We start from the raw sequence: 12,971 nt of genomic DNA, 5'->3' as shown, positions 1-12,971 counted from the left end.
ATTACATATAAAACTGCAAGCGTTATTTAATTTTAATTGTAACATGTTCTAAGACTTTTGTATGAAAATCTATGCTTACATTCCGTTCGGACTTCTTTCCATCCCGTTCCCATCTTGTATAATATTTTTACTCTTTTTGCATAAGATTAAAATCATTTTGCTGAAAGTGATAACAAAATCATGTATTGATTTGATTAAAAATAAAATATGTGTTTAATGCAATAAAATAATTCAATTTTTATTATTTTGGCTAGATATGATATTTATTTATAATACGGTTGAAAAATATATTTCATTTTATACAATTACAATTTTGATTAGTGACATATATATTCAAAATAATGAAATCAGCCCTTTTTGTTGAATATATTATTTTAAGTCTTTATATTATTTTGAATATAATTATATCAGTTGTACCTATATATGTGGGATAGTGTTTTTAGATATTTATAGTATATCATTTATAGTTTGGATTCATACCTGTTTGACATTTAGTTTGGTTTCAGTTAGATAGTTAACGATTTTGTTCTTAACTACTTGATTGTTTTTTCTTTTCGAAACTTACTTAAAAGACGTAAAAATTAAATTATAAAAATATAATCCATTTATTATTTAGAAATTGCTAATAAGACATAACAATTATTTAAATTTGATATATCCACTTACTGTTTAGTTTTAATTTAGTAGTTAATGAGGTACCAAAATATATAAAATCTTGAATTTATAACGATCAAACTATTACGATGTAATTAAACTTTTATTTTTTATTTTTGGATAGTTTGTAGATTTGAAATTGCATTATAGTTAGGAAAAATAATAATCGAATTAAATATTTTTCTACTTGTCGATTGGTTATGTTAAGTGCTAGTTATTAAGGTGATTGAATTAATTCTGTATTTCTGAATGATTTCAAAAAAATGGATTATTGGTTTTTAAAAGGAAAAACAGAAATATCTCATATCTAATCAATATATGTTAAATTATTTTATTTTTGTGCTATATTTTCGAGATTGCTTTTTCAATATGAAGATTTTATGTGGAAATAAGAGATTTTATATGAAAATAAGAGATTTTATGTGATATATAATTTTTGCATGATTTTAGCCAACAAATTTTTAATTATTGATTTGATTAAGATTTTTTATTCAAATATCTTTAACTATTTTTTAAGATTATATTTTTTAAAATTTGATGATATAATTAATTATGTCGTATATTTCTCCACATTTTATGATATGTATTTTTATAATCAAACATATGTTTTCATCCAAATTTTTCTCAAATATAAATTATAATTTTCAAAAAATACTCTAAATTATATAACTAATATTAAATCTGTTTGCATATGTTAAATTTCGAGTTTCATTGTCCATTTTTTATGGTAACAAAATTAAAATGATTTCCATGAATATAGATAGTTTTTGTTTTTTATTTATTTATTTATTTTTTTATTTTTTTGCTGTCTTTTAGTGTGTTTGGCTTTAGGTTTGCAATCACATAATTTCTAATATATTTTTTTCAGGTTTGTTTGGCAACAAAGACTAAAAATGATCCCCAATTAATAGTATAGATTCAAAGGTCAATATCTTTTGTATGGCAAAACATGCCTATCATACAAAAAGTCTTTCTTGTGATTTCTTGGACCTTGGCTCTTTGCATTTCTTCTTTCATCCATCTTTCATCTTTATGCTAGTTGGCCATTGAATGTGAGTTATGAATCATGGGACAACGAAACAGACTGGTTGGCCCACTTCTCATTTGGGCCTAACACTAAGACCAAGCACAAAATTAGTCAAAAACTTTGTCCAAAACGATCTCTTGGGTCAAAACGATCTCTATAAGGGCTTGAATCTTCCAGGTCAAACAAACATTAAACATGGAAGGATTCTTGAATGTCAGAAGAAAGAAAGCATCAAAGATTTTTTCTTTGTTTTTGTTTACTTTGTTGTAATTTTTATGTGTTTTGACTTTTAGATTATTAAATATTAAGATTCCTGCTTGAGATTCGGATATTCGACCTTGCACACATATGCATCTTTCTTTGTTTATGCTTAAACAATTGCCAATAAACAAAGAGTTGACCCATTTATAGTTTCAAATTCTTGACCAAGATTAACAATATATATACCCAAAGTTGGATGATGCAAATGTATGATTTACTTAACCGAATTTATTTTATAAATTGACACATACGTGGGTGGATAAATCTTGTATATGGAAATCTTCATGATAGGTAAAAGATACAACTAATGTCTTGATGAAAAGTTCATTCACAAAACTCACACGCAAGAACACAAAGTATAAGGTCTACATCCACCACAGGCACATGTAGATTGCATATATATATTAAAGGAAGTAAAAATATTTGATGGGGTAGAGAGGGCAAGAGAAGAGCAGAAAAGAGTCAACGAGAACTTGAGATGCAACGGAGAAGCAATGAGATAGAGGAGGAGGAGGACGAAGATGGAAGGAGAGGACTGGAGAGTGTGAGGGAGAGCCAGTTGGAAGGGAGAAGCAGTGGAACAGTGTCGATGAACGGAGACGACAACGTGTATGTTGGGGTAGGGAAAGGAGACTCAAGCATGGAGGCATTGCGTTGGGCTATTGACAATCTTATCACCTCTTCTTCAACTCTTCTCTTCCTCATCCATGTCTTCCCTGAGACTCGCTTCATTCCTTACCCTTGTATGTATATATATATATATATCCTTGTCAACTTCTTATCTTTGATTAGATGTTTGTCGTTACTCAAGTGTATGTATGATCCTTGTAGTGGGGAGGTTGACGAGGGAGAAAGCGAGTCAAGAACAAGTAGAAAGCTTTATGTCTCAGGAAAGGGAAAAAAGAAGAACTCTGTTGCTCAAATTCCTTCATGCTTGCTCTGCTTCTAAGGTCCTATCTCTCTTTCTATCTCTTGGTGTTGTTTAGATGGTTAAGAGTCAACGTAAGCTAACACTTGAGAGAGTAAGTGAGAAACACAGGTAAAGGTGGAGACAATACTGGTTGAGAGTGACTCGGTGGCTAAGGCTATACAAGACCTCATTACCATTCTTAACATTAAGAAGCTTGTTCTTGGGATCGACAAGTCTAATGCTAGGTATATATAATATACACAAGATGACCCCCACAACTCTTTCAGTCTTCAGATGACAGGACATCCTCCTTCTCTCTTTATGGCTTCTTGTAGGAAAGCAACGACGATGAAAGGAAACAGTGTTCCTGAACTGATAACGAGGAGCTCTGCAGCGGATATGTGTGAGGTTAAAGTCATATGCCAAGGAAGAGAAATAAACATGGAGGAGGTGATGATGAAGAACAGCCCTTCTAAGTCCCCAATGGCGCAGCAGCCAAAGAAAGATCAACCCGTTGACCCTTTTGCTTGTATTTGCTTTATCAGTAAGCCCAAAACTAACAGTTAATGTAATGAGAGATCAAGATGCAGAGACTATACACTTGATGTTATGTTCTTTGCTTGGTTAGAGCAAGTAAAAAGGATCTCGGGTAAAAACTAATAAGGCTATCAGAAAGAGTTACAACATTTTTATAAACTACAGCAGCTTCTGCATACAGGAAACAAGCATACAATTCATGGCAAACTATAAAGATCGAAACAACACTTGATCATCTTCTACTACATGGTCTTTTAAGAAGAATAGAGTACCATATGTCTAAATGTAACACTAGAAGAAATCAAATTCCAAATAGTTATCAGATCCTTTCTGAGCATTCAGAACCAAACCGGCTGCTGTCTTCTGGTTTGATGGTGCCTCTGCAACACTCACAGGTTCCTTTTCCAGCTCAACAGGTCTTGGGATTTCTGGTGGAGTCGCACACCGAATCAAAGCCCAGTTCACACCTTCAAAGAATGGGTGCTGCTTAACCTCAGTGGCTCCCCGTTTGAACCCCAGCCGCTGCTGCGGCTCCTTCATGAGCAGGCCCCGGATGAGGTCTCTCGCAGCAAAACTCACCACAGGTGTTTCTGGGAACCGCAGAGGCTGACCTACCACATTGAAGAGTGTCTGTCGGTTTCCTGATCCCTTGAAAGGCGTTCTCCCGAAGAGAAGTTCATACAGAAAAATCCCAAAAGTCCACCAATCCACTGCACTCCCGTGGCCTTCACCTTTAATGATCTCTGGGGCCAAATACTCGTGTGTGCCCACAAAAGACATGGAGCGTGCATCGGTTGGCTCGGCTACCAGCTCTGGCAATGGCCTAACTTGATTTGCGGTATCATTCTTGGGTTTACGGTCCTTTTTAGATTTGCTTGAGAACAAACGTGGGGAAAAGCAAGTGGTGGGGACGGTGCAAGACGGCTGGATGCAGGATGGCTCTATGCAAGCAGGTTGCACACAGTAAACGTTTTTTCGTAATGGGTCTGACTCGATGGCGGCAGATTTCACTAGAGTAGGGCTGACAAGACAGCGGAGTGAGAGGTCAAAATCAGAGAGCATTATGTGTCCGTCTTCCCGCACTAGAACGTTTTCAGGCTTAAGATCTCGATACACAATCCCCAGCATGTGCAGGTATTCCAAAGCTAGCAATGACTCTGCTATGTAAAACCTGCCACACATTGAAAACACCCCAATCAGTTGAGAATAAAAGATCAAGTAAAGATCCAAAAATATTTTCTTTTGTCATCTATACGATACTTTGTAATAAGATAAAATCAAAGGAATAGCAAATCTAGACAGAATGACATATCAAGGAAGGATGACTTACTTTACGGCTTGCTCAGAAAAATGCTTCCCCGGCTGGCGTTGCCTGAGAGTATGCAAATCTCCTCCGGGACAGAATTCCATCACCAGGCATGAGAATTTCTCAGTCTCAAAGTGGGTGTAGAGTGTAGGGAGAAACGGGTGATCCAAAGACTGGAGAATCTCTCTTTCGGTCTGAGCTCGTAGAAGCTTCTTGCGACTCGCAAGGGATGTCTTGTCCATAACCTTCATAGCAAAGTAACACTTGGTCCCGCTCAACTCAGAGAGATAAACACTGCCGATGTCCCCGCAGCCTAGCCTCTTAAGGAGCTTGAAATGGCTCAGACCCAAAACCCCATCCCGAGCCCGAACTGCCTGGATTGCTTCCCATCTCATGTCATTGGCCTTGTGGGGTTTGTTGACAGTGCTGCTAAAGCTGCTGCAACTACTCTCGTCACTCACATCACTGCTTGTGCTTCCTCTGCAGATACTGCTCTTGCCACTTTCCATGAAATCAAGGCGGCCACTTAGCTTGGCACTTCCACTTGTCTTGCCAAGACTGCTCGTGCCATCACTCATTTTGGCAGAAGCAGAGCTGGTCTTGACGCTGCCAAAGCCTGATGTTTTCTTTTCATCAATGGTCAATGAATCTACGTGCTCAAGAACGGTTGATAGGGAGCTAAAATCGGGTTTACAAACAGCCGGGTCACTAGATCGCTTCCTACACGACTCTGGCAACCGTTTACTCTCCAGAACTCCTACAGCAGCTGGATTTGTTACTGATCTTTGTAACTGCATCGACTCAAAAATCTCGGCTTTGGCTGACTTAGTATTACTATTCGAGGAGGAGCGCTTCTGAGCTTCGACTTCAGCTCCATGACCACTGGGTTTACGAGTAGACGCCATCGGACACAAAATAAACTATCTTTAGCTAACGGGAAAGACACATCTTCCTTGAAACCCTAGTAGGATCATGAGAATCAGTTAGAAGAAGAACGAAGACCCACACACAGCACAGAGACAGATCAAACAGCACAAAACTAATGTTTTTGATTTTGAAAGTTGATTAAAAAGAAAGGGAGATACGTGGTTTCAGGTGGAAGAAGATCTAAAATGAGAAGAGTAAGACAAGGGAGATCTGGAAACAAGGTAAAGGCAGTAACTTTAGGGAGAAACCCTAGAAAGAGAGGTGGAAGGAGATACCTTGGGTGTGGATTGACGCAGAGAAGATTCGAAGAAAAAAGTATCAATTTTTGAGGACGCAATTACATGCACTTGATGATCACTTCAGCTTCACCTCTGTTGCTCTCTATACACTTCTCATTTCGCCGGATACGCACGACAAGAACCCGGAGCCGGAGGAGAGGATCCAGTCAAGAGAAAAATTAAATTAAAAGACTCTTAAAGCTAAGTTTACAAGATAGTACCTTTCCCTTTTTTTGTTTTCTTTTTCTTTTTCCCTATAATAATATAAAATGATGCAGCACTGTAATTTAACATCAGTGTACAATATCTCGTATGAGACTACCAAAAATAAGGAGTGTGTGACTAAAGAGAGTTGAATGATCACAAATTTACATAATTTGATAATTCCTGGTTATTTTAAGAAAGACAAATGTTATGCAAATGATGATAGATTATTTATGTCTTAATTTTACTGTGCAGACAATTTAGACCTGTTGTTGTGTTTTAGTAAAGCATTATTAATTATTGAAATGACTTTGAGAAGGAGAAAAAAATACAGAAAAGAGAACAAGGCATGCTAAAAGCACAATTAAGATTTTGTACTCTTTTCCCTCATTATGTTTCTGTGCCCTTGAAAACTTCATTATGATTTATGACACAGCAGAAGAAACAGCCAAACTGAGGATAAGTTTCAATGTTCATTATCATTAAGTTTAACTTTGCAGGAGCGGAATATTCGCTGACAACCACATCACATGCCGTTTGGTTTGGAACCCTTTTTAAAATCTCAACTCAAGAGATCTGTGTTCCTCGACACGACCGTTTACAGTTCCTAGTTCCTATTTTCATTAGGCATCACATGTTTCTGGACCAAGCAAGGCTAATAGTAATGAAAAATAAACGACCCTATGACATGAAACCAAGCTGTGCTTTTGGACTTCCCATGAAAATCGTACTTGCTCATTACCAAATTCATTCAACTTTTCATCTTGCTCAAGTCCAACATAACAAACGAATTCAACTCAGCCTTTATTAAAAGCTAGCAAGCCATGTTTTCTGATTGATCATTAGATTATCAGCGAAGACAAAAGTAATAATCAGAAAGTTCATCTTTTCATACGCAAATGACAGGACATATCTTACTGTTTCAGGGCAAGGCAAGATGATGACGGCCTTACTTACTAGGGGAATCCATCAGCTTTGTGATATCAGAGACTGTTCTTGTATAATAGTCTGGTTCAATCTTGTTGCCTTTTTCTAGTAGATCCGATTCACTTGTCACCCCTGTTTTGACAATCCCAACCACTTTTTAGTTCACTAAAACATTGTCCACATATCACCATTGACTTGTGATGGCTAGTAAACCTCAAAATAAAATAAAATCAAAGAGTGACCTGTTAAGACCAGGAGGGTTTTGCAGCCAGCATTCTGCCCAAACAAGATGTCAGTATCTAGCCTATCACCCACCATGCACATCCTTGATGAGTCTGTCCCATATCTGTAAAACACAAGGAAATACACCTCTTCATCACACAGTGCTATATACTGCACATTATGAATTGAAACAGGATCTGCCTTTACTTTTGTAGGAGAAAGTCCATCATGAAAGTAGATGGTTTCCCAACAACTATTGGTTCTCTTTCAGTTGATCCACACATCGCAGCAACCATACAACCAGCACCTAGAATTACGAGTAAGAATTTGATGCTGTGACAGCCAAACTGCTACTTTGGGCACTGTAGCCTTTTGAGTCTAGTGACCATACCAGGCCACTCTTGCAGATCTGTCATATGTCCTACTGCATCACGGTTGGTCGCAATGAAAAGACATCCCGGATTCTCACGGACACAGAGGGTCCCGTACCTGCCGTTTCCATTATTGTGTTAGACAAGACTCTCAAAAGCTGGATTAAAACAACAGACTTGTATGCAATAGTAATCCATCTTACTGAAGCTTATAGTAGTTAATGTTGGGATCTAGTCCGACTACAACTGCTCCCACCTGACACAGGAAGACATGAAGAACATACATGACTAGAAACATGGAGTAAAAGAGAACAAGAAAAAAAACAAAGCAAGATTCTAGAAGTGGAGAAGGAATCAAAGTCTTATGACACATTACATTTTTATCATGTTCAAAGAGACAGTTTGATTTCCATTGTGCCTTCTTTTCACCATCTTCCTGCATGGAGACAAACACTGCTTCAGATAAACAGAGGCATTCGAATTATTCAATATTTATTGGCAGGTTTTAAACACCCAGGGCCAATAAGTAAGTATCTAACAGCTACTACAGATATCTATTAGCCCTCAAAGTGATCCTATAAAAGTACTTTAAAAAAGAAAAAATAATAAAAGACTACTTACGGGACCACCAAGACCTGTAAAACCAGCAATCTGAAGCTCCTCAAGAACACCCTCTCCACCAATCACATAAACCTAGAACAGCAAACACGAAATAGTGAGAAAAGATGGACGATAGATAAAGACATAAGCAAACTGTGTTAGTCGAAGACGAACCTTCTTGTCCTTAGGGAAATTGTTGAGTTTGAGGTACATAGCTGCAGCAAATGACGAAGAGAAGATCTCATCCTTGCAAAGTAATCACAGTTTCGAAAAGATAAGCTCTGGCACAGGGTAGGTAATGGAAGAAGGCAAAACCAATTATACCTGAGTAACAGAAGCGAGACCCAAAGATCGGAACTTTTCAGCGTATTGCCTCCTCGATTTTACCGAATTGTTTGTCACAAAAACCACATTTTTACCCTGAAAATACCACAAAATCATCAGAGAAAGGCGGGAGGGAAAAGAGTGGCAAAAGGGTCAAGTGCCTTAGAGCGGATTAGGTCGAGAGTTTGGGAGACGCCATCGATGAGCGTGTCACCCTTCCATATAACACCTGAATCGAATCATCATCATCATCATCATCATCATCATCATCCATCAGCGAAGCAATTAAGGAATAAAATGGAGGAGGGGATAGTATAATGGTATACCATCGCAGTCGAAGAGGAAAGTGTCGACAGAGTCAAAGAGAGATTTGAAGGTACAGGTGGAGAGAAGCTGAGGCGCCATCGGAGTGTCTTCTTCTTCTTCTTCTTCTTCTTCTTCCCAGAATCCCGGAATAAAATACAATACGATTTGCTGATTTCTGGCATTAGGAATCGAGGGAGGCCCATTATTATTGTAAGGCCCAAGTAATTTAAACGAATGTTGAAACCAAAATGGGCCTCAAAAGGCCTAATTAGTAAGGAGGATTCATTTTTATGTTAGTTAATGAGCTGTGAGTTTTCAAAAAAAAAAAAACAAAAAAAAAGAAGTTAATGAGCTGTGTGAGAGGGAATCTAGACCACACAAATTCTGATAGTTAATAACGAAGGGTAAAAGCGTCTTATTACCCACCACCAGCTGGTAATTTGTTTTTTTATTTTGTTTGTTCTCACTTGTTCTTCCTCTGCTTCATCGCTCTCTCAATCACTCACACTTGAAAACAAAAAGAAAAGGCAAAAAAAAGAAAGATTGGCTCAATCTTGATCTGATGCTCTCAACTGGTGAACGATGATGGTGAAGCTTCGCAATCTTGTTCTTTTCTTCATGGTCCTCACCGTCGCCGCACCTATCTTTCTCTACACCGATCCCGCCGCCTCTTTCAAGACTCCCTTTTGTCGGTTCTCTCTCTGTAACTCTCTATCTCATATCTCCGATTTGGATATTGCATTTCTTATCATCGTCTTCTTTGTTTCATTCTGTAGCAGCTAAACGCGATTTCCTCGAGGATGTAACCGCCTTGGTCGGTATTAGTATATGACTCTCCTCTCTCTCTCTCTCTCTCTCTTGACCTTTGTGTTTTCGACTTGTTCACATTTGTTTCCTTTTCAGACTTTCAATTCCGATGAGAATCGTTTGAATCTGCTTCCTCGGGTACTTGTCCAAGCTTACTTCACTCAGATCTTTCTTTCTTTAGCTCGTTTCTTGTTTTAAAATGCATCTGTCTATAGGAATCTCCGGCAGTGGTCAAAGGTGGAGAAGAAGAAGTCGTGGTCTATACCGTCGATAAGAATTCACGGCGGCAAGGTACGTGTGTGTATACATCTGAATTCCCCTAGCCGCTTCTTTTATTTTCTCCGATTTCACTCATTACATTCTCTCAGACCAATTGTCTGCTCGAGTTCTTTCTGCCACCGACGATGACTCTCAACCTGACAATTCCATCAAACAAGTCACTGATTCAGCCTCAGACTCTGGGATTAATAGGGTACGTTGGTGTTTCCTATGCCATTATTTTACCACGGGAATTAGAATTGGATTTTCCTAGTTGATAGGGATCCAGATTTGGCTTTTATACTTTATTTGATAATTAGTATCAATTTGGATTTTCCTATCCTTGTGGTTGCCTATGTATGTAACTATCCTCCTTAGAGTCTTGTTGTGCCCAACATTTTATCTCCCCTACCCTCATATATTTGTGCGTTAATCTCATCATCTTTCAGGAAAGGATCCATGTTCAATTGTCCCAGCAAACCTCTGAAAAAGTTGATGACCATGAGCCTAGTGCTTTCGGAGCTAACAAAGAGAAAGGAAACATCTTGATGCCTGATGCTCAGGTCAGACACCTTAAAGATCAGCTTATTAGGGCTAAGGTTTATCTTTCACTTCCATCTGCAAAGGCCAATCCACATTTTGTGAGGGAGCTTCGACTTCGTATTAAAGAAGTTCAACGGGCACTTGCAGATGCTTCCAAGGATTCGGATCTGCCAAAGACGTAAGTTCCCCTTGTTTGTAATCTGTTGAAAACATGTTTCTTCCTCTGAACTGATTTCTCTGCCATTTTTTAATCCTAGTGCTATTGAAAAGCTAAAAGCAATGGAGCAAACTTTAGCCAAAGGCAAGCAGATCCAAGATGACTGTTCCACAGTGGTCAAGAAGCTACGTGCAATGCTCCACTCCGCAGAGGAGCAGCTACGGGTCCATAAGAAGCAAACCATGTTCTTGACTCAATTGACTGCTAAGACCATTCCAAAAGGACTTCACTGCCTCCCTCTGCGCCTCACTACAGATTATTATGCTTTAAATTCATCTCAACAACAATTCCCAAATCAGGAGAAACTAGAAGATAATCAGCTGTATCACTATGCCCTTTTCTCTGATAATGTTTTGGCTACGTCAGTTGTTGTTAACTCTACCATAACCAATGCAAAGGTAAGAATTAACTTGAACATTTAAGTGTGTCTTTCTGTTTAAACTTACGGTGTTAATGGTTTCTTGGCAGCATCCCAGCAAGCATGTCTTCCACATCGTCACAGACAGACTCAATTATGCCGCAATGAGGATGTGGTTCCTGGACAACCCACCTGGCAAAGCCACCATCCAGGTTCAGAACGTTGAAGAATTTACATGGCTGAATTCAAGCTACAGTCCCGTTCTCAAACAGCTTAGTTCTAGATCAATGATAGATTATTACTTCAGGGCCCACCATACAAATTCAGACACAAACTTGAAGTTCCGGAATCCAAAATACTTATCGATCCTTAATCATCTTCGGTTTTACTTGCCTGAGATCTTTCCGAAGCTCAGCAAAGTGCTCTTCTTGGATGATGATATAGTTGTGCAGAAGGACCTTTCTGGTCTTTGGTCGGTTGATCTGAAAGGTAATGTCAACGGTGCTGTAGAGACTTGTGGGGAGAGCTTTCATCGCTTTGACCGTTATCTGAACTTCTCAAATCCACTCATCTCCAAGAACTTTGACCCTCGTGCTTGTGGTTGGGCATATGGTATGAATGTCTTTGATCTGGATGAATGGAAGAGGCAAAACATCACAGAGGTTTATCATCGATGGCAGGATCTGGTATGCAGAAAATATATTTTACTTATGTTTGAGTTGCCTGTCTGTGTGGCCTAGGTCGCATCCGTTTTGATTTCAAGAAATGGCTGTTAATCATATACGCGAACGATTTTGAACTGCAGAATCAAGACCGAGAATTGTGGAAGCTAGGGACGTTGCCGCCTGGTCTCATCACATTTTGGAGACAAACATATCCGCTAGAACGGAAATGGCACATACTAGGACTTGGATACAACCCGAGTGTGAACCAGAGGGATATTGAGAGGGCAGCCGTGATACACTATAATGGTAACCTCAAGCCGTGGCTAGAGATCGGGATTCCAAGATACCGAGGCTTCTGGTCAAAGCATGTAGACTATGAGCACGTTTATCTCAGAGAATGCAACATCAATCCTTAGAATTAGAATTTGTTGTGAGAGCAATGTTATACGTCTCGAATCTGACGAGATGAGCATTACATGAAAACCAAATTGTAGATGACACGGTAAAAGAAGATTCGTTCCAATAGGCACGACCGATGTTATTATTGCAACATATATCAACAAGGGAATTAAAACGAAACAGTGAAACAACTCCTTTTTCTTTTTGTCGTAACGTTCTAAGAGAACACTGTTTCGTTAGAGTGGTGACATTGTCGGTCGATATAGGAGACTCTTTAAACTATTAGAACAGCATGATCTGTTTATGGGATTTGGTTTTAGCCATAATCCTTTGACCTCAAGAAAAACAGCATACCATTAATAGTGCAACAATCGCCAATAATAGGGTCTAGGATTACTGTTCATTTAGGGTATAGATTCACTGTTCATTTAGGGTATATATTTACTGTTCATTTAGGGTATAGAGTTACTGTTCATTTAGAGCTTTGGGTATAGGGTTACTGTTCCTTTAAGGTTTAGGTTACTGTTAATTTAGGGTAAAGGATTACTGTTCATATAGGGTACATGATTACTGTTCATTTAGGGTATAGAGTTACTGTTCATTTATGGTATAGAGTTACTGTTCATTTAGAGCTTTTGGGTTTAGGGTTACTGGTCGTATAAGGTTTAGGTTACTGGTCGTATAAGGTTTAGGTTACTGTTTATTTAGGGTGTAGGATGACTGTTCATTTAGGGTCTTGGACTACTGTTGGTTTAGGGTTTAGGGTTTAGGGTTTAGGGTTTAGGGTTTAGGGTTTAGGGTTTAGGGTTTAGGGTTTAGGGTTTAGGGTTTAGGGTTTAGGGTTTAGGGTTTAGGGTTTAGGGTTTAGGG

General features: G+C 38.5%; 4 protein-coding genes across 6 annotated transcripts; 2 read left to right on the top strand and 2 right to left on the bottom strand.

The window, feature by feature from the left end:
- Positions 1 to 2,257: 2,257 nt before the first annotated feature.
- LOC17876609 (U-box domain-containing protein 37) lies at positions 2,258 to 3,512 on the top strand. The gene is made up of 4 exons (XM_006282242.2): positions 2,258 to 2,685; positions 2,774 to 2,892; positions 2,982 to 3,097; positions 3,188 to 3,512. Exons 1-4 carry the CDS (start codon positions 2,421 to 2,423, stop codon positions 3,417 to 3,419), a joined length of 732 nt encoding a protein of 243 aa, XP_006282304.1. The 5' UTR covers positions 2,258 to 2,420; the 3' UTR covers positions 3,420 to 3,512.
- LOC17874792 (serine/threonine-protein kinase D6PKL2) lies at positions 3,503 to 6,149 on the bottom strand. Its single transcript, XM_006280157.2, has 3 exons — positions 5,898 to 6,149; positions 4,720 to 5,656; positions 3,503 to 4,560 (listed from the first exon to the last, which is right to left on the bottom strand). Exons 2-3 carry the CDS (start codon positions 5,598 to 5,600, stop codon positions 3,681 to 3,683), a joined length of 1,761 nt encoding a protein of 586 aa, XP_006280219.1. The 5' UTR covers positions 5,601 to 5,656; positions 5,898 to 6,149; the 3' UTR covers positions 3,503 to 3,680.
- Positions 6,150 to 6,825: 676 nt separating this feature from the next.
- On the bottom strand, positions 6,826 to 9,055 carry LOC17876528 (phosphoglycolate phosphatase 2). Of its 2 annotated transcripts, none has more exons than XM_006282211.2 (11): positions 8,875 to 9,020; positions 8,710 to 8,777; positions 8,549 to 8,644; positions 8,399 to 8,470; positions 8,246 to 8,317; positions 8,001 to 8,060; positions 7,828 to 7,880; positions 7,645 to 7,742; positions 7,461 to 7,560; positions 7,274 to 7,377; positions 6,826 to 7,163 (listed from the first exon to the last, which is right to left on the bottom strand). In XM_006282211.2, exons 1-11 carry the CDS (start codon positions 8,951 to 8,953, stop codon positions 7,054 to 7,056), a joined length of 912 nt encoding a protein of 303 aa, XP_006282273.1. In that variant the 5' UTR covers positions 8,954 to 9,020; the 3' UTR covers positions 6,826 to 7,053. The 2 variants fall into 2 exon arrangements, 1 of the variants encoding a protein (XP_006282273.1); XR_002833440.1 differs by having other exon boundaries at positions 7,069 to 7,163; positions 7,274 to 7,402; positions 8,875 to 9,055.
- A 263-nt stretch (positions 9,056 to 9,318) lies between these two features.
- On the top strand, positions 9,319 to 12,298 carry LOC17875370 (probable galacturonosyltransferase 4). 2 transcript variants are annotated; one of them, XM_006279533.2, is made up of 9 exons: positions 9,319 to 9,542; positions 9,634 to 9,668; positions 9,758 to 9,799; positions 9,877 to 9,952; positions 10,030 to 10,133; positions 10,369 to 10,640; positions 10,720 to 11,077; positions 11,148 to 11,723; positions 11,843 to 12,298. In XM_006279533.2, the coding sequence occupies exons 1-9, from the start codon at positions 9,437 to 9,439 to the stop codon at positions 12,116 to 12,118; spliced, it is 1,845 nt and encodes a 614-aa protein (XP_006279595.1). In that variant the 5' UTR covers positions 9,319 to 9,436; the 3' UTR covers positions 12,119 to 12,298. The 2 variants fall into 2 exon arrangements, with proteins under 2 accessions (XP_006279595.1, XP_023637083.1); XM_023781315.1 differs by having other exon boundaries at positions 9,631 to 9,668.
- Positions 12,299 to 12,971: the final 673 nt, after the last annotated feature.

Source organism: Capsella rubella, unplaced genomic scaffold (genome assembly GCF_000375325.1).
Source record: "Capsella rubella cultivar Monte Gargano unplaced genomic scaffold, Caprub1_0 scaffold_8, whole genome shotgun sequence".
NCBI lineage: Eukaryota > Viridiplantae > Streptophyta > Magnoliopsida > Brassicales > Brassicaceae > Capsella > Capsella rubella.
Note: the sequence above shows the minus strand (reverse complement) of the source record. Positions and strands in the feature narration are given on the sequence as shown.